General features: G+C 37.5%; 2 protein-coding genes across 3 annotated transcripts in view; both read right to left on the reverse strand.

Annotated features, from left to right (window-relative positions):
- Positions 1-15,885, reverse strand: part of LOC141801989 (cyclic GMP-AMP phosphodiesterase SMPDL3A-like) — a 92,825-nt gene extending 76,940 nt beyond the window's left edge. For both annotated transcript variants that reach the window (XR_012599447.1, XM_074685363.1), the window contains exons 1-8: positions 15,680-15,885; positions 14,581-14,794; positions 11,229-11,373; positions 10,318-10,414; positions 9,926-10,089; positions 8,757-8,937; positions 5,276-5,400; positions 4,747-4,916 (exon numbers count right to left, since the gene is read on the reverse strand). Coding sequence is in view for 1 of the 2 variants with exons in the window: in XM_074685363.1 (XP_074541464.1) it covers positions 4,747-4,916; positions 5,276-5,400; positions 8,757-8,937; positions 9,926-10,089; positions 10,318-10,414; positions 11,229-11,373; positions 14,581-14,794; positions 15,680-15,770 (1,187 nt within the window). In the remaining variant the exon portion in view is untranslated. The remainder of the gene's footprint in view (positions 1-4,746; positions 4,917-5,275; positions 5,401-8,756; positions 8,938-9,925; positions 10,090-10,317; positions 10,415-11,228; positions 11,374-14,580; positions 14,795-15,679) is intronic.
- Positions 15,886-17,855: 1,970 nt separating this feature from the next.
- LOC141802222 (fatty acid-binding protein, brain) lies at positions 17,856-19,521 on the reverse strand. The gene is made up of 4 exons (XM_074685732.1): positions 19,364-19,521; positions 19,027-19,199; positions 18,502-18,603; positions 17,856-18,134 (listed from the first exon to the last, which is right to left on the reverse strand). The coding sequence occupies exons 1-4, from the start codon at positions 19,434-19,436 to the stop codon at positions 18,084-18,086; spliced, it is 399 nt and encodes a 132-aa protein (XP_074541833.1). The 5' UTR covers positions 19,437-19,521; the 3' UTR covers positions 17,856-18,083.
- Positions 19,522-21,062: the final 1,541 nt, after the last annotated feature.

Below are 21,062 nucleotides of genomic sequence, written 5' to 3' on the forward strand. Positions count from 1 at the left end.
GGCGAATGCTTGAGGTGGTGGCTGAGAAACCGGAGGAGTTTCTCGAAAGTTTGAAGAGGAGAAGAATAAGATCTGAAAGGGGGGAGTGGGTGATGAAGGTGGGAGGGAGGGGAGTGGAAATGAGCGGCGGGTCAGGCGAGGTAGCCACTGTTCCCGTTTCTGTCTGGTGGAGACGAACGAGTTCACACAAGTTTTAATTAGTAATTCTGAAACATCAAGACACTTAATCCAACAACCTGCTCTGAAACAAACAAAGTGCAGGGTTTAAACTCAGAGTTTGAATTGAGATATTTATTAAGTAGAAAAATAATCTGCATAATTACACCAACACACTCTCTGTGATATGAAACAGGCTTTCAGTCTGTATTAATGTTTCAGTCCCTCCAGGTTGCGAAGCAGCTAAAGCTGCCAAGGACTTTACTGACTTTATGACAACTTAAAAAAAAACCTGCTGTGTTTTCAGGTTTTTATTCTGTGGAACGTGACACCCGTTTACCAAGAGGACACAACCACTCAAATAAAAGCCTCAAACTTTTTCTTTGAGGCTTTGGTTGGTATTTTCTTTGGTCAACTCCTGTGTCGACGAGATATGAAATAAAAAAGCCAGGAAACACTCACTGGCCTTAAAAGGTGCATCATATGAACATATTTCATGAGCAGGAAAGGGGATTCATGTGTCACTGTCCAAACACTTGCTGAGATCTGTGCTTATTTATGTTTGTCACCGAGTCTCTGGCCATTAGCAGTTTGGCACAAAGCCTGTGATTGGCTGATAGACTCCACACAAGGTACCTAAAAGTTATGGTGCGTTCCATTTGTACTTGGAAGTCGGAATTCACAAGTTCCGAGTGGGATATTTCAACTAAAATGCCCCCTGAGGTCAGAATTTCCACCTGGGAAGTCGGTGGATCCCCATCACCCTGAGTTTACAATCAAAGATGGCTGCCCCGGATGTAAACAGTAATTTAGCTCCTGTAATATTCTGTTTATTTTAGCATTTCTGACTAGTGTTTGTCACAATAAATCAGTCGTATACATCATATTATTCGATGTTTATGTAGAGAAATATTGTTACGGCAAATTCTTCCAACTTGGCAACTGGAACGCTTTTAATTCAGAGATGACATCATTTAAGCCAGGATCACTTTGTCAAAAAATTTATTACAATTAATTCAGTAAAAGCATTACCATTTGGAATTACAATTACTTTCATAACAATGAAACATCAAGATTAATTACAAACGCTTGCATAAAATAACATGACAATAACACTGACCTGAGTAAATGATGACCAATGGAATTACATAGCTTAACATAACAAATTGAACTTTGGCAGTGTGGGTCTGTTCTGGGACCTCCCTCCCCTTCCTCGCGCCTGCAGGGACAGCCTGAGGCAGGGAGAGCACTCCTCCCTGCCTTTCCAAGTGCCGACTTGGAGGAGCATGAGGGAGGGAGAGTGGTCAGCAAGAACCCCGGGAACAGAGCAAGGATTAATGACAACGTCGACATTAGTAAGTCAGAACGGAAAAGGAGGAGCTGGGGAGGAGGTGGTTTATTAGCAGCGTGCAGATGAGCAGCCAGACACTCAGGTAGACTGGGGCAGTTTGAATAACATCGCAAATAGATCAGCTGATCTGGCTGGGAGGGGGGACTGATCAGCTGACGTGAGACCGTCCGATAAAGTCGCCCCCATTAGCAAATGAGCAAGAGCTCACCCAAGCAGATTGACTCCGTGCCTGTCTGAACTAACGCTTTGCTCAATTCCTACTCCCCACTTCCACTTTCCAGTTCTGTCCATAGACTATAAAAAATATGGACGTCATCTTGCTCGGCTCGAAGTGAGGTCTCCACAAAAACTGCTCCCCCTGGTGGCTGGTTGCAGTATAGGTAAAACAAAATCCATCTCCCCAGTCATTCCAGATGGGCTTTGGTCAAACTTTAAAAAATCAATACACCTCATAGAAATGTTTCTCACGTCAGATTGTTGTCGTGATTTGGCTGCCTCGTATTCAAGTCCTCTTTTACTGAAAAGTTTTGTTTTCATTAGTTACAAGAGGGGCAGCAAGAAGGTCACTGGTTTGATTCCCAGCTTGGCCGGTGGGCCTTTCTGTGTGGAGTTTGCATGTTCTTCCTGTGCATGCGTGGGTTTTCTCCGGGTACTCCGGCTTCCTCCCACAGTCCAAAAACATGCCCACCAGGTTAATTGGTCACTCTAAGGCCCCGTTTACATGACGGTGAAAACGGTCGATGCCGCAAACATTTCGTTGCGTTTTGGCCTTCCGTTTAGACGAGACCACGTCGCGTTTTCAGTGAAAACGCGAACTTTTGAAAACGCTCCCCAGAGTGGAAAGATCTGAATCCGCTCCTCCATCCAGCTTCGTGCAAACACAGAGCGGAGCGTCTCAGGGTGAAACGCTGACGTCACCGCATGCGCACTCGCAGTTTCGCTCAGCCACATTTCCAGTTGAGCCAGTAGTTGGCGGTAATGCTACTGGTTGGATTGCCGACCGTCTCACACAACAAAACGGCAGAAAAAGAAAGAACAGAAGAAGTGACTTGTCCTCCTGGAGTCGTATGAACGCGGATCGTTTTCACGCCGTCCTCATGTAAACGCGGGTGGCTTTTGAAAACGCAAAGGAAGAATCGTTGCGGGAGTCTCCGTGTAAACGGGGCCTAAATTGTCCATAGGTGTGAGTGTGTGCGTGAATGGTGTGTAAGCCCTGTGATTGGCTAGCAACTAGTCCAGGGTGTACCCTGCCTCTCGCCCAATAACAGATGAGATAGACACCAAACAGGAGAAGCAGTTTAGAAAATGGATCGATGGATAGTTATAAGAGGTTAAAAATGAGGCTTTACGCCGCGTTTAATGAGTGACAGCTGCCGTTCTAGTGTATTTTTTTCGGGGATTGTAAAATATGTCGGGAGGTAGAGTCAAGAAGAGATTAGACTCTCATGATGATGATGCAAAATGAATCAATTACACTTGTTTGGTCGGTGAAGCTAGCTGCTGCATTTCCCTCAAATGTTTATGACACATTGCTGACCAGAGGAGATCGGCAGATTATTTGGGTTTGATTTAAGTGAATTCACTGCATTTGCAGCTTCGCAACCTCCTGGAGGGACTGATCTGGAAAGTGATTATACTTAAAACAAAAATGCAGGTTATCTCAAACATGCAACATAAGTTTAATGCTTATTCACAAAAAGGAGAAGTGCAACATTTCTGCATTATTTGGAAATCTATTTGTAAAAAGCACGAGTGCAACTTTGGAGAAATCTCAGACATGAGAACAATCACATTTCAGCTAAAAGAAACCTCTTACACACACTCATTTTCATTTTAAACATACATGTATGTCACATTTTAAAGGTTTTAATGCCCTGTTTCTTATTACTGTAAGATGCCCCTGAATGAAATATTGCACAATCATTGGTCTTTATTAATCAGCTGATTGAGAAAAAAAAACAAACATTAGTCTAACGCCTGTGACTGTGGTTGCTGTCGGGATGTTCAAAATATATTTTGCAGCTCATAAGTCAATTTGCTTTTACTAAATGCTCATTGAATATTGAATCCTGGAGTTTGTAATGTGAAATGCATCACAATTACTATTATGATCAAAAAAAATATATTAGGTAAAAAAACAAGATAAAAACAAAAAAATAAAGGAAAAAATATTGCAGATTTTTTTTTTATATACTTTTTTTTTGTGAGCAGCGACTTGATCCCTGATATTACTGCATTGTTTTCTCTCCAAGATAATTACTCCCTAAAATATTTTCTTTGAATCTCACATTGGAGTAGATTTAAAGATGTTTGTTAATGTGTAATGCAGTGGTTTCCAACCTTTTTGGGCTGTGACCCCATTTTTACATCACAAGTTTCTGGCGACCCCAGACACCTAAAACAAACTTTTTTTTTGCTAAAAAATTGTTTTTCTTTATATATATATATATATATATATATATATATATATATATATATATATATATATATATATATATATATATATATATATATATATAAACCTTAATTTTAACCAACACTAAGGCTACATAATGTATACTATTATGGATGAGGTTTATTATTATCATAATTATTATTATTATCAGAGAAAATAGATAGATAGATAGATAGATAGATAGATAGATAGATAGATAGATAGATAGATAGATAGATAGATAGATAGATAGATAGATAGATAGATAGATAAAATACTTTATTCATCCCCAAAGGGAAATTCATGATTCATGAAATGTGTGGTGTTTTGATTTAAATGAAATATATATTCAATCATTAAAAAATATATTAGTATCTTTTAATCATATTTTTTTTTATCAATTGCTGGAAATTCCAGGCGACCCCATTTGAATTCCAGGCGACCCCATGTGGGGTCGCGACCCCAAGGTTGAAAAAGACTGGTGTAATGTGTGCTTTAACTGGTTTTCTGGATTATTTGTACCAACACAGCAGCGCAAAAGTTAAAAAAAAGTGGCAGTTTTTAACCTGCAAAACTTTTCATTCCTCATTTTTCTGGTCTAAGCACAATCAACAAGGAGAAAGAGTCAAACATTCACATAAATCCAGAGAAAAACCTCCACCATCTGTGCTACCACCCTCCCCGTGCGACACACTCAGAGTACGACACCTGGTCCAGGTAGAGCACGGCACACACCTGGCTGATCTTACAGTCCCCCTCACAGGTGATGCTGTTGTCGTACCCCACCATGTAGTGAGTGAAGTACCTATCGAAGGATTTGCTCTGCGGCAGCCTGAAGCTCAGGCCCAGCTGGAGCAGGCTCAGCGGCTGCAGGTCAGTCAGTCCAAAAGCCTCCGTCATGATATATTCACGCCTCCAGTCCGATCTTTGTTTCTCGTTGGCTTCCGTCAGATTCAGATAGTACTGCCAGATATCCTTCAGAGGGGAGAAAAGCACCAGAAAGAGGGGAGAGGGGGAGGGGGAGAGGTCTTTTTGAAAGCGAGAAGCTGTTTTTGTGCGTTGATCGACAGCGTGATTAATCATCAAAAGACACTTTCTTCTTCTGTTGCTGATCAGGGGGAGAAAAGTCAGAGTCGGCTTTTTTTTTGGCTGCGTTGAACAAATTGTTTTGGAATAAAAATGAGCTTTTCACGTCTTAACTCTCTGCTGTTTCTGTAAACTAACCAGGATATCTAAAAATTAAAACCAAAGCTCAGATTTGAAACAAACAAACATGGATTTACCAGTGGATCATCTTAATGCTGAGGTGAGCTGTTGTTTTTAGTTTTTCTTACCATCATAGAGAAGTCCGTAGAGTCGTACAGGTACATGCGGAAAGCCGGGTTGTTGGAGTACGGCTCCAAGACGTGTTTGATGGGTGTAACAGCCGGGGCCACAAACAGAGAGTTCAGAGGTTTACCTGGAGGAGGGAACACACAAACGTGATGTGTTAGAGCAGCCTTTCCCGAACTATGGGTTACAAGCTACTTTGGGTCACGGACTGTATTTGTACGGCAATCACAAGATTTATTTCCAGACAATTGCACAAGTCCCTCCGATCAGAGTCCCAAGCGAGTAGCAAGTAATTTGGTCCAAGTCCCAAGCAAGTCTCAAGTTTTTCTTTTGTGGGCAGGTCAAGTCAAGTCACAAAGGTTGGATGTTTTCTCAGCTTGATGCTCGCCAATGATTTGACCCTTCTCAAACAGACCAACATCTTCTCCATAACCACGAGACGTGTCTTTCCACATGGTTGTTTAAGACATGAGAGGCAGCTGTACCTCCTGACACATGCGGGAGGATTAAAGGAGTTTTTCCAATGCATATGAGGCAATAAAGAGAAAAGGTCTTTAGTTTTCTTCTTTGTTACTGTCTCATACATGAACTCATTATTTTAAACAGACCTGCCAACACTCGGACATGGGAGGGAGTCTCCAGCTTTTTAACCCTTACTCTTTCTGTACTCCCGACTTTTTGATATTGTTTTGAAGTCAAATCGAGTCCTGTACTTGTGCTTTATGTTGAAACTAGTGCTGTCAGGTGATTAAAAAAATTAATCCAATTAATTACAGGATTTGTAATTAATTAATCTAATTAATCGCATTTTAATCTCATATCTGCTTAAGGTCCCAAAATAAAGAATTTAAATACCAGGACATTAAAATTACATTAAAAGACATTCAAAAATAAGGTGGGAATATATACAACACATTTTTAGGTACCCTGAGGCATAAGGAACAAATGAAAAAGAAGTTTTATGGTTCTATCTTTACAAAATCTACACAGTCCTGCACCTAAGATAAGCTGATTTGATTTTTAGGACGGTTTTTGCTTCTGTTCACATTTTTACTCGATGTGGACTCAATTTTCACTGCAATATGAACTTCTATACTTCTATGAGGTCAGGAGAACCAGGGCTAAAGGCTAAAAACTGTGAGGAACTATGTACAAAACACTTTTTTCAAGTCTTGGATCAAAGAAAAGTGAAGTATTTTCAGTTTAACATGCTCTGAACACACAAACTGTTGCTCGTTGGTGCAGAGCAGCCCCAAGCTGAAACATGACACCAGGAAGATGGAAGCAAATTTTCAAAGAATTCTTTAGATTTAAATACAAGACATTTTTCGATCATTCAGGGCTTGTTTGATGCAGTAGAGAGTGTAAAATTACCCATTTTTTTACAGAATTGAGCTAGAGCAAACGATTGATTTTCTGTAGATTTTCAAAAAGGACGTGTGAATAAACGAGATGTGGACGCAGTCCCCTTAAAGGATAAGTTCAGTTTATACAGCTTTTACATTGTTTATAGAATGAAGTAGAACAAAATACTCACCCAGAAGGCTTTCCTGATCCAAGCTGTGCTTCGGGAGATATTTAGATCCAAAATCGTGCAGCGGACGTCCGTATGATGGGATCCATCAGGGCAGAGACAGCGCCGCTCCTAAAACTGCATTAGTCGTCCAGAAACTCGTGTTTTTCACCAATATTTCATCATGGTCCGCTCCAGGTTAGTCCTCTGCTGCAGTCTGTGTCACTCCAGACAGCGCTGTGCAGCTGTACTGACCTCTGAACTGACGAAGACTTTGTTTACGCTTGCCCCTCAAAGAAAGGAGTCAGTGCTCCAGAGAGTACTGCGCAGTTTCAGGAGCGACGCTGTCTATGCCCCGATGGATCCCATTATACGGACGTCCGCTGCACAATTTTTGGATCTAAATATCTCCCGAAGCACTGCTTGGATCAGGAAAACCTTCTGGGTGAGTATTTTGTTCTATTTCATTCTATCAACAATGTAAAAGCTGTATGAACCGAACTTATCCTTTAACCGCGCTCTCTATTCCCCCCGGTTCAAAGCATGCTGCTAGATGTGATACATTCAGGGACCGTCGGAAATTTGAAAATCTGACGAGAACACCACTTTTTTCATATAGGACAATAAAATAAGAAAATAGGTGCGTCTTAGAACGCCTCGCGGGTTTGGGATCCAGACTAATCTGCATTTATGACGCATTAATTTGCGGTGTAATTAATTAATCTAATTAACGCGTTAAAATGACAGCCCTAGTTGAAACCCAAAAAAACATCCACCCCTCTCCTTGTAGTTGGTTTGATCCAAACACACATTAAACCCTCCCTACTGCAGTCGCTCAAACATACAGAGACAGCAGGTGGCTGTGAGACGCTTGTTACTGAAAAAGCTCCAATAACCTTGGATTCAGGTGTAAGTATGATGACATGCTGATGATCCTCTGATCACAACTGTTGAAGTTTGTCCAAGGTAAACAACAGTAGTGATAGAAGGGTCATGAATGGTCAAGTACAAAAGAAGTTTTAGTTTGGGTCCCAGGGAGACACCAAATTTCTGTTTTGGGTCTTGAGCAAGAAAAGTTTGGGAACCCCTGGTTGAGTCACATTAAAAAGGAAAATAGGGCTGCAACGTCTTTGTCTTCAGTTTTTTTCGTCTTCTTCCTTTTTGTTGGATTATTTAGTGGTTGGCAGCTGGCTGAAGATGCAATACTGCCACCTACTGGACTGTGTAGATTACCTGGGCTGTGTGGCTGTATGCGTCACATGTAAACAGATTAGCATAGCGGAGGAGAATCCGAGCCAGCAAGTGAGGGAAACAAGTGAATAATGGCAGAGCCGGAGAAGACACTAGTCCCCAAAATTTTCTGAGTTTGGGAGTATTTCACACTGAGTAATTGACAAAAATGACCTTGTATGGCACGGCAGTATGACTGCAACGATCCAGCTCTTAAACCACAAACATGTTGAGCTCAGCGATGACGAGCTGGGGAGCTCAACAGCAAGTTGAGGAGCTACAAAATCCCACATACACTCCTTTTATATGTTGTGAAATGCATGGTATGTCTTTTGAAAACCACAAGGAGTTCATTAAACCAATGTTAGCATTAGCGCTAGCTGCTACAGATAGTGGCAGCGCAGAGGGGGTGAACTGTTTGACCTGCAGGTGAAAAGATTGATGATTTTTTTATTTGCCTTTTTGGACCACTAAGTTCTTAATTTGATGACATAACAATGTATTTTCTATGATTTTGACCAAACTGTTGATTCTTTAAGTGACAATACATTCATGTCATTTGTTATACTTCATAAATGGTCAGTTCAATTATGATCAAATAGGTTGTTTCTTTGTAAATATATTTTTGAGCAAAAATAGTCATCAACTAAAATAATCGCTAGTTGCAGCCCTAAAGGAAAGTAACAGTGATAGACTATCCGTGGGGAGTTAGGTCTATGTCAAAGTGTGGTTTTTTTTACCTTGTTGGTCCAGCAGCACCATGATGCTGTCTCGATGCGTGTGTCCGTAAAAATGTCCCGCAACAACGTGACTGTACTCTCTGAAGATGGCGACCAGCCGCTCGTTGTGGCTCTTTCTCACAGCAGTGGTTTTTCTGGCAAAAGGCAGGAACCCCACAGGAACATGGGCGATCACGTATCCCTGGATGAGAAGTTAACAACATCCAAATCTTATCTTCAGAAGTCGAGTGTCTGATGTGTCAAGCTGTCATCCCTGCACGAACTAGAACAGGGGTCTACATCCTGCTGCTCTGGAGCCTCATGCGTCTGTTTAACTTGCAGTGGCTACTTGTAGCTTTAAAAAATATATTATTAAAATAAAATAATTTTATTTTTTCTTACCGAAGGTATTAATGATTAAAGACATAGACATTGAATTAAAATCATGGTTTACACATCTTGCAATAAAGCTTTACATTTTTTTGAATTTTTGCACTTTCTATTTGACTCTTTGCAAATTTTGAATTTTTTTTTTTTTTAATTTTGCAAGTTTTTGAAATTTTTACTATTTCTTTTTTTTAATTTCTAATCATTTTTGCAAATTATTTAAATTTCAATATTTGTTTAATAAGTACTGTTTTTAAAATACAGCAAATATTTGGAATTTCAATTTTTTATTTTTAATTTTGCAAATCTATAAAATTCCATAATTTTTGTAGTTAAAAATTTTGGGATATTTTTAAGGACATTTTCTTTTTTCTTTTTTTTTTTTTTTTTGAAAAATTTTTGAAATTTTAAATTTTTTGAAAAATTTTTTCTACTTACTGAAATGTCTAAAAAAATTGTCTGGCAAATAAAAATTATAATTACAAATATTTCAATTTTTTCTAAGTATTTGCAAAATTGATTAAAATTAACAAAAAAAAAACTAAGACATCATGCATGCAATTCTATTAACACAAAAAACTTCTTGTTTAGATAATTATTTACTAGATTTTAGCTATGTATAGAATTTTATACAGTTTTGTGTCTTTGTTGTGCAGATTGAGTAGATTTTGTGGCTCCCAAATGACTTTAATCCAGGTGAGTTGAGGCAAAATGGCTCTTCTGAAAATAAAGGTTGCAGACCTCTGAACTAGAACAACCAACAACCTGTGCTGTCAGGATATGAAGGATAAAGTTTGTTTGACCTTCTCTTCGTTCTGAGCAGCTTTCTTCAGAGTCGTCTGCAGCCACTCAAACTGTCCAGCAGGATCCGTCATGTTCTCTGTGGCTTTGTCAGGAGAGTAGTACAGGATGGTGTTGAGGCTGACGACTCGAAGTCCGGGCTTCACCAGCTGAGAGTAAAAACCTCCTGCAGGCACAGAGTGAAATACAGACTAATGCTCATGTTGTAATAAAGATAGAGCATTAGCATAACACGCTACAGCTACCTGACTGCTATAGCACACACATTTGGAGGGAAAAGCTTTACATTCATTTTCAGAATCAACATGTAGAAGTAAAAACTGATATTTGATGACTTCATGACTTGATTATATTTCCACAGAAGCTCCATTTAACTGAAGTACAGACATGTCACCTTGTGAGAGTGTGAGTAGAGCGTCAGGCTGCAGCCAGGGTTTCCACAGCTCTGCGACGGCTTTGTAGATCGCATTTGTGGAAGTGGGCATCTGGTCCTAAGAACAACACAAACATAAAATGCTAAAAAAAACTACAAACATGAATGCATCTTGAAGCTCTTTCCTCTGAGGTTTACATTACAACGGCTTATTTTTCCTTAATAAATGAAATGCCAACTTTTACAGAAATATTCCTGCTCAGTCGTCACTTCTGGGCCTCTATACATGTGTATCAGTGTCTGTGTTTGCCTTGAACCCTCCCCTCAGCCTGTACGTTGATGTTTTGTTCTATTGGAGACGTTTGTGGGCGGAGAGTTAGCGTAGTTACCTCAGCCAATCACAGCACGCCCAGTGCGCAGATAACTTTGTGTGTTAATAATAGCGAGTAGAGGAAGCTATCTTGAGCGGTTATGATAGTGGATGTAGCACGGAGAAAGAAAAACACAACCAAAGTAAAACAAAACACCAAATAGATAAAGCTTTTTCCTAAACAAGGGTGAAGCGTTCTGGCACTTGGAGAGCAGCACGGGATAAAGAGCAATGTGCTTTAGCTTTCTGCTAACAAGGTGTATGTCAAATACCCATGATTAGCTTGCGCTAACATGCTAAGACAGGTGCACAGCCCTCAAGTCTCTCCCCCAAGAAGCGATGCTACAGGTGGTTGCTGGGCCGGTGGGTGTGTTCACGATCATAGGCTGTGGGTGTGTTCATGTAGTCACGGCCAGAGGCTGTGGGTGTGGGCTGCAGCTGGCACTGAGCCAAGGAAGAGGAGCTGTTGTGTTTACCAACAAGTAACGAAAAACTCTTGCAGTCCCACTTGACATTGTGTGCATCAGAAAAGTTTGTTTGACTAGAGGAGAATAAACGTTACCTGTGGCCAGTAGTCGTGGTTTCCCAGAGCTGGATAGACGGTCATGTTGGGGAAATGTTCCCTGATGCTCTGCGTCATGTTTCTGATCACCTGGATCACCAGGTCGGTCGACAGCTCATCTGGGGGGACGTGAGGTGGGCTGTCTCTGTTGCAGGGAGGAAAAGTGCTTCAATGAAAAAGAAATAATCTAACAAACGTAAATCTCTGTATTTTCCGTGCTTAGTTTAGCTCTTTTGTTAATAAAAGCTCAGTGACAAGCTTTCAAAGTGAAAGTATAAAATTAAACCCATGTCGCCAGAAAACACCAAAAACTAAGGAAGAAGCATGAGCGGTTGCTATGCTTACATGTTATCACACCAGCTCAATACTTCCTGTATTGTAAAGTCAAAGAAAACCAGTCAGAAGTTTATTTATAAAACATCTACAGTGGGTCAGAGTTATTATCAGCACTGCCAGTGAAACCAAGAAAACACTCATTTCCCAACGCACTGCATTTCCGATCCGTCCCATCACAGTTGCTGACTGAGTGTTCTCGTTTCAGCAGCGCAGCACTGAGCTGTACTGTCAGTAGAAATAAAGTGAATTCCACCCTACAATGGATTTCCCCTTTAAGTGAAAAGTGGAACTCGTGCAGCAAAGCTCAGCACAAAGCAGAAATCTTCAAACAGAGAAGAGTCCCTGCAGTGAGGGATTAAGAGGTGGTGTGCTTTACTGAGCATGTTATTAATCTCAGCGTGGATAACTAAACCTGTTGCTCATTAATAAAAAGAGTAAACCTACTTTGACTGATGTTTGGAAAAGAGTCCATGGTTTTTTCTGTGATTTTATTAAAGAGCAGGAAACTCTCAAGTTTCCAGGATCTCAAGGAGTGATAAGCGGGTCCTAAAGCTGTTTTTAGTTTTAGGCACATAATTCAATCAAAGAAAAGTATACAATTAAACTACCTCCACATTTAACAAAAGCAGCTGAAGTGTAAAAAGACGTTTGATCAGTAACTACTTTAATGCCATTTAGTGGATAAACAATACATTTTAGATCAAGTTAAGATCAAAAATTCTTAAAAAATGATTTTTTTAGTGTACAGGAGAAAATGAAGGTAGAAGTGATATTATGTCATATTATGTCATAAGTATGTTTATACATATATATACAAATATACATATTTCTTGTTATTAATTTTTTAATAAATAACTATATATATATATATATATATACATATATATATATATATATATATATATATATATATATATATATATATATATATATATATATATATATATATATATATATATATATATATATATATATATATATATATATATATATATATATAAGTGTAAGCATTGACTGTATAAAGAGCTAGCCTGGTGACAAAAATGATAAAAAATAATATTTTCTCTCGAGGGTCTAATCTCTTATTGGCTATCCAACCAGACTTTTTTTACAATTCCTGAAAAAAATAAACAAGAATGGGTACCGAATCAAGTACTTTTTTAGGTACGGACTGAATGTCAAAAGTGCCGGGTACTGATTCATATAAAGTCAAAAGGTGCCATGTGTGCCATGTTAAGGTACCTAAACCCATCCTTGTGACTGTGAGGGAGTGGAAGTGGAAGAGTAGGCAATTGTCCATGCTGGACACTAAAATAGCATTGCAAGGTTATATACTGAAGAATAAATATGTTAAATAAAAAATATATATATAATTTATTGTTTTACAAATTTATATTTTTTAAAATATAAGCACAATAAAGTACTGAAAATTGGTACCGGTACCAATTGCCAGGTCCCATCGGTAATGTATCGTTTCAAATGTGAAAGGTACTCATCCCTACACAAGCACAGCATCTGTCAATCATCATGTGACGTAAAGCCTCATTTTAACCCCTTATAACTAATGAAAAGGAAACTTCTAAGAAAAAAAGAGGACCTGAATACAAGACAGCCAAATAATATCTTCAAATCATCACAACAATCGGCAAGAGAAACATTTCTACGAGGTGTATTAATTTTTCAAAGTTTGACTACAGCTCATCTGGAATGACTAGGGAGATTCATTTTTTGACCTATACTGCAGCCAGCCACAAGGGGGAGCCGTTTTTGTAGCAACCTCACTTTGAGCCGAGCAAGATGACACCCAGCTTTTTATTTTTATTTTTTTAAAAGTCCATGCGTATGACAAGTAGGCAGCACCAAGGTCAATATTCACATGATGCATAACTTGCAGAAGTAGCGTAACACCCACTTTATCTCCTCATTAGGTCTGAAATCTTGTTTTTTTTAATTCTAGTTACACAAATTATATAATTCATCAATATTATTTCAAATTTCCCTGAACTATATGCTGTCTTTTGCCACTGTGATTCTGTAGGTACACCCTTTTGAGGAATTGAAGAATAATCCCATCGTATCTCATCTTATCTTATCTTATTTTGTGACTTTGCTAATAAACACAGGAAAGCACTGAAAAAATTCTTATCACTGGAAATCCCACATTGCTTTAAAACCTCAACCTGACTCATCAGCAACTTGTGTCTTGTGGGAAAGCACAGAGTTCAACAGTCTGCATCAGTGATGGTTTTGGTAATACAGATTTACACATCTGTGTATGCATTTTTACTGCTGAAAAAATTAGATTTTCAAACAACAATTACCACGATCCATTCAACTCTTTTTTTAAGGGAGAACTTAATAAGTTTTACCAAAACAATGCCAGACTACATTCACCTCAATTTACAACCAGCCTGCTTTCATTCCTGACTTATCGCCCCATGAAAAAGAAACAAAAACTGGCACATCCAGAAAGAAAACTGCAACAAAGAAAATATTACCCAGTCTGTTGAGTTTTTGAGCCAAGTGTTGGACAAGCCAGGATGTTTATGCAAATTTTAAGTTTAAAATAAACTCATACTGAAGCTTTTCTGCAGTCAGGTGTTTATAAAAGTCAATAAAATGCATCATTGGGTAAATATTTTGGATTACACTGATTTAAAAGACCATTTATGTGATAAATATCAGTTTTAGGGCCACTCAACCATGAAAAACTTCCACGAGGAAGTGGGGAAGGTTTGATGAGAAGGCACTTACCAGAAACTTCCTCTACTCATCAGTCTAACCTCAGTGTGGTTTGGTTACATTTATATACACTCACACTCACACACACATTCAGAAGTTTCACAACGGGTAAAAAAAGGAAATGAAACTACTGAAAAGCCACAATGACTGTTTCTATAATCACTGAATCATGCTTCTGATGGCTTAAATAAAACTTAAAGTAACTTGTTCAGCATTTCATCATCAAGGTAACTCTTCAAAGCCTGTCAAACAAAGACGAAGACAGTGAACTGACCCGGTCCATATGATGAAGTCCTCCGGCTGTGTGAGCGGAGCCATGTGAGTGAAGGCTGACTGGATTAGAAGGTAGGGAGAGTCACACAGGAAGTCTCCGTACACACCAGCGTGGGTGGCTGGGACCCCTTTGGAGGAGAAGCAGACCTTGGTGGGGTCTGGGGCCAGGTGGTAGGTGGGGTCCAGGTGGAGGTCAGTGATGTGCCAGAAACGGCCTGAAGAAGAAGATGATGACAAGGAGATTAAAAATAATTAGTTCACCACTACTATGCACAAGAGTAAATTAGTTTTCTTCAGTTTCAGAAAATGTTATAAATAATTCACTTTGGAAAAAGTCAGTTACAAAACTCATGCATTTAATTATATGAGGGGGATGACAAGAGTTGTTTTTGGCAAAAACATTCACGTAGAGGTTAAAATGTGTCAGAAACAAGCAAAATAAGGACGTATGTAATTTTTTTTCTCATGTTCTGCCTGAAAACGTTTTGTTCATAGTTTTTTAAATAGTCTAGAGATGGTCAGACCTGGAGCCTAAAGCCTAAGTGCCTAAAAGATATTAACCGAATTCATGCTCATGCAACACATGAGGTAACATTAACCTCTATTTTTTTCAACTAGTTTTGATGATATAAAGTTTATTTTAGCAAGTTGAAAAACAAACTCTCTAACCTGTTTGTACTTAAAGCATAAACCTTTAAAATCCATAATAAGCACCTTTGAACTCCCCAGAAACACAATGTGTGAAACGTCTGTCACCAAACTCCATTTACAAAACAACGAATTCATTTATTTTTGACATCTAGAGACAAAAATATCGCTTCTGATACACTTAGAGACTTGATATCAAATACCATAGTGTCTTGGGAGAAATTCGGCGCATATTTGACACCCAAAGAAGGAGGAAATTTAGGAAGAAATTGTAAATTAACTCCTAAAACACGTTTCATATCAACACCGCTGAAGGAGCTTAAAGGATATAACAAACTCTGCCCTGTACAACTGTTTTTCAGGGAGCTGTGACATTATTTGTGATAAAATATGACATTTCCATCTGAGCTCTGATTAGTTTCCGTATAACTCCTGCGTGCGTTTCCACTCACCTGTCCCCGACAGGTGGTCTCTTCCTGCCGGAGCCGCTTCAAGCAGAGCCGCCCCGGACACCAGCAACACAAAAACCTGAAGTCGTCCCATGTTCGCTTTGTTAGACTCCAGCAGTCCTGTTATCACAAAACAAAGACGTGAAGTAAAGAACTAAAGTCACAAACTGTGGGTCATTCTCCTCTGATGTAAACAAGGAAGTGCAGAAGTGGAGTGGTCACGTGACTTCTTGTGTTTTTGGGAGTCAGGGGGCGGGGCTTAGGAAGAGCTGTGCAAGTTTGTAATGCAATCAACTACTTGCATGATGAGTGATATACTTACATTCTGATTTTTTCGTTTGTTTGTTTTTATACAGACAATTTGCTCAATTCAGAACAAGTTCCCCCCCTAGTGCTTCTAACCAACCTTTATTTTTCATTTTTTGCTTATTTCATAACACATTTGTGAAGTACATGTGCATTATTCTAAAAGTACACCAAAGAAAAGCATGAATTATGTCTCTAAAGCAGCACTTTTATCAAATGTCAAGAACGCATTAAGCGTATTTCAAACTTACATTGCATCTTTTGTTACTTTTACCCTGGATAATAAAACTAAAACTCACTGTCACTTCTGTTTGATTTTCAAGAGCTTGTTTATTGTCTTTTTCTCAGTAAATACAGTTTAATTACATGAGGACTTGTTGAGTGGCATAGAGGGGGAAAAAAAGATGTGTTTTTTCTTTTTTCTTTCTTTTTTTCTTTAAAGAATACAAATTTATAAGGCATGTTTGCCTGCAGCTGTTCTGTTTTGTTATTTTCTGGTATTATTTTAATGTGATTGATTTGTATCCTGTAAAAGAAGGGGCAGCTACAATAAGAGTTTTTCTTCTTTCTGCTCCTTTTCATTCAGTTTTGGAGATCTTTTATTTTTTCTTTGTGTCGATTTTTATTTATAGAAGAATGAAATAAATAAAATAAAATAACTAAAAAAAATATTCATCAAAAAATTCCCATCAAAATAACAAAATTTAATAAATCAACCTAATAAATAGATATAAAAATAAATAAACGTAATAAATAAATAAATAAATAAATAAATAAATAAATAAACAAAATTTAGATTATTATTTTTTTTTAAGTAAAAAAATCATGCCGGAACGCAGTGAGATTAATTGATAATTTAAAGACTAAGTATGTAATATTAGGCAAAATTGAGAAGAACAGACTAAGAAACAAAAAAAAATATTCAGAAACATGTGACATGTTTTAAAAAGTGTAAAGGTTAATTTATTTATTTATTTATTTATTTATTTATTTATTTATTTATTTAATATTTTCAATTTACTTTTGGACTTAAATAACTACAATTTTTTTAATTCATCAGGTTCCTCTTCAAAAAAAAAAAAAAAAAAAGAAAGAAAAACTTAAGAATGGAGGATCCCATTAATTATTTATCACAGCAGCTTATTGTCCTCAAAGGCCACCGTAGCTTTTTAGGAAGGACGAGCAGAGGAGTGTTTCATTCCAGCATCTGCACTTGACATTGCTTTATATTTCCAATTTCCATGCACTTTAAGCTCGTTTAGCTGTTGTTTCTTAATGTGTTGTTTTTTATTAAATCAGAATGAGTTTACATTCATTACGGGGCGAAAGCATCTTGCTGAAATTTTCAGGTGTAAGGACTCAAAAACCTTATAAGTAGACGTTTGGTCAACTTACACACATGGCTGTTTGAGGGGTAAAGTATTTCAAACACACACTTCACAGGAACACATCTCAAAGTGTGTGAGACTGAGTGAAGTGATGGAATTTGGCCAACCTGTCGTTTTAAGGTCAGTTCGGCCTCATGCAGAGAAAGTTATTCTGTCCCCCTTTCTTGTGGGTCAAAGGTCAAGATTTAGAGCTGTTGGGAAGACTTAACTGCTGTTAATCATTCACCATCTTCCAGAAAGATAATTTGATTTTAGTCATCAACGAATCAGCAACAAAACAGAGAAGAGGGGTGAAAGGTTAGCTTGGTGGTTGACTCATGTGCCCCATGTACGAGCTGCAGAAGTTTGACTTCCTCTCTCAGCCCTTTGCAGTGTCTCAGTTTTATCTCATTTTCCTTGTTTTTGACTCAATTTATTGTCGAATCTCTCATTAAAATCATGGTAAAGTAAAAAGTAAAGAATCAAGAGGAGTAAAGAGTCACACGTGAAGTCTGTGTTTTTTATTTTCATGTTTTCACACAGGTTACAAAGACGATCCATCCATCACGACAGAAATGTTTCATATAAAAAAAAAAAAATTCTTAAAAAACATGCGCAGCCTGCGGAGGGCGCACACGTGGAGGAGGATGAAGTGCAAAGAGAAGCAAAACAGTCAATAATAATTATAAAATCAACACTTCTTGGCCGGTTTGGAGAGCTGTCGGTCAGAGCGCTCATGCTTTCTCGTAGCTTCGCACCGCATGGACGTCTTCGAAGGTCAAGTTCTGCAGACGAAAAGAGACAGTTTGTGTTTGTTTAATATGACAAAAACTATGTTTACACACCAAATTTTGTTATGGTATAACATAGATAGGCTCATTTTATTAAAAAGTGTTAAAAAGTGTTTATTTTGAGTGAGATAAGTAATAACCCAAATTGACTTTGGCAACTTCTTTTAAACTTCAGCTTCTTTTCTTAACTTGTGTTTTATTTTGAAAGGTATAGAAAAACTTTTAATACAAAAGTTTCCCTCACAACTCAATTATGATATAAATTAAATAGCCCTTTTTTAACTAATTAGTACAAAGTTGAAGTCGTGTTTTCAGCTAAAAGTGAAGGAGAAGAAGATTCATTCAGCCGCATTTGTCTCACCATGACCAGCTTGCCGTCCTTGATCTCCCTGACGAACTTGGTCTCTTTGCCGTCCCACTTCTGGACGTGGACCAGCTTGTCTCCCTCCATTGTCACTGTGGACTAAAAGACAAAAGACAAAGATTTCTTTTTTTTTTTCTCTTTCAAGCCAACTGAAGCTGAAAATCAACGCATTATCAAGCTGCCAAACTCTGGTCTATTTCCGGAGGTCTGGAGATGCCAAAATCTTGTCACTGAACCAATGATGGAAACAAAGAAACGACCGACTTCGAGTTTATGCAAAACCTCATTGAGAAAAATGTAAATAACAGATTTATTTTCAAAACATAGCCAAAAACAACTTATAAACGTACTGAACAAGATTATTTTAGGGTGAGTTTCAAGTGTAGCATTTCAGACTATGAGATGTTAAATATTTAGTGTGATGTTTTGCAACAAAAACTGTTAAAGATGTGTCCGGCCTCAGATTTTAAAACACATTTCATTGCTTAAAAGTTGTGTTAAAGTTGGTGTTTGGTCTCTTACTTTGCAGTTTCTGTCATCTGCAGTGGTTTCATCGAACTCCTCTCCCAGCTTGAAGGAGATCTCTGTGTTTTTGAAGGTGCTCTGGGTGCGGATCACCACCTTGTCGCCCTCCTGGCTGATGATCACAGTGGGCTTGGTGACATTTCCAACCTGTCGGGTGGCAAAACCCACACCTGTTGGAGGAAAATAGTTTATCATTTTGGTTTACAATTAACTTTAAATTGTCTTATAAATTCAAAAGCAGAAAAAATGAGAGAATCAAAGCCCTGGACTATCTCTCTTTTTAGTGCAAAAACATGAAAAGTAATCAAAAAGACAGGAAATGTCTTCTACTCACCGAGAGCTTTCATGTACTCATCAAAGTTCTCGCTGTCGACCAGTTTCCAGGTGGCACAGAAGGCGTCAACCATGGTGAAGTTTTGCAGAGAGGCAGAGTAATCTCCAAAGTGAAGTGAACAAGCTGCAGCTTCTGAGAGCTTCCCCCTGGAGTTATTATTCTGCTGCTTATTATTATGCATGTAGGTGGGCGGAGCAAGCATCCTATTGGCTCAGGAGATTTTCTCTGAGATTTTATTGGGCGTTTGAATTGGGTCATGGTCTTATACAGACCCCCTTAAATTAGCTCATTTGTAGGACTAATGATGTAATCACTCTGGTTTATGGGTGTCAGTTGAGTTTGTTGGGGTGAAGTTGGGTGCTTGCTGCTTCTGAGCCCGAGACAATTCACTCACCAAGGAAAGACATAAAGACAACTTCTTTAAAATCTAATACTATAAAAGCTTACAGTAGCCACTCTGATTATTTAAGTATCTTGTTGTCAAGAAATTTTACTGGTATCTGTATTTTTAATTTACCCTGAATGCTTTTCAAAAGTTGGAGCCGTCAGAAGATAAAGAACAAAATCAGCCATAAAACAGAAAATAAGGAAATGACAAAAGAATATTTAAAAAAAAAGGAATAAGACAAAAAAAAAAAATAGTGCATAAAAAATGTCAACATGAAACTTAACAGAATCAATATGAAAAAATTATATTATTACAAAAAAAATTATAAATGCATTTAAAATGTGCAAAAAAAATAACAATAAGGACCGAACAGAAGACATACTAATGTGTAAAAGAAAAATAAACAGGGAGATTAAAAATGTTTTAAAAATAGGAATATTTTCATATATAGCTAAAGCAGGGGTCAGCAACCTTTACTTTCTTAGGAGCCATGTAGCCTCAGCTCACCTAAATAAAAGACACTCTGGATCCACAAAAAGTACTTTGTCTTCACAATATAAACAAAAGAGTGTATGAAATTCTAAACAAAGTAAAAAAAAATCTAGTAAATAATTGTCTCTATAAGTTTTTTTTGTGTTTATAAAATTGTACATGTGATGTCTTAATTTTTTTTCAATCTTTATTAACATTGCAAATATTTAAAAAAAAAGTTGTGTTATAAATTTCATAAATTTGCAAAATGTATGAAACTCTAATGAGAGAAAAATTGAGAAAAAATTCAAAAATTTATACATCTCAAAAAATTTACAATTAATTTTTTTTTAAAATTGCAATTAAAATTATTAATCTAAAAGAATTGCGGAAATTTCATTAATTTGTCATAAATAATACAATTTCAAAATTTTGCCTATTTTAAAAAAGGAGGTTTAAATAACTATTTCAAAATAATTTGTAGGAATCTAAAAAAAAAGTGAACTTTGCAAAAATTTCAAAACTTTGCAAAATCTTCAAAAACCTGAATTATTCTTATTAATCTAAAAATATTGTAAAAAAAAAAAAAAATTGAACTGAAAAAACTTTAAAAATTAAAAAAAATTGCAAAAACCACAACAAAATTAAAAGCTTTATTGCAAGTGGTGATTCATATTTAGTAAAAAAAAAAAAAAAAAAAGTAAATGCATAGCCTATTTCTATTAAGCTTAAATGTCTCTTATCATTAATTCCCTTTGTAAGAAAACAAAAATTCTTTACTTCAATAACATTTTTAAAGCTTCAAGGATCCCCTGCAAAGGAGTCAAAGAGCCACATGAG

This window comes from Halichoeres trimaculatus, unplaced genomic scaffold (genome assembly GCF_033239565.1).
Source record: "Halichoeres trimaculatus isolate MK-OKI-2021-1 unplaced genomic scaffold, fHalTri1.1 fHalTri1_scaffold_13, whole genome shotgun sequence".
NCBI lineage: Eukaryota > Metazoa > Chordata > Actinopteri > Labriformes > Labridae > Halichoeres > Halichoeres trimaculatus.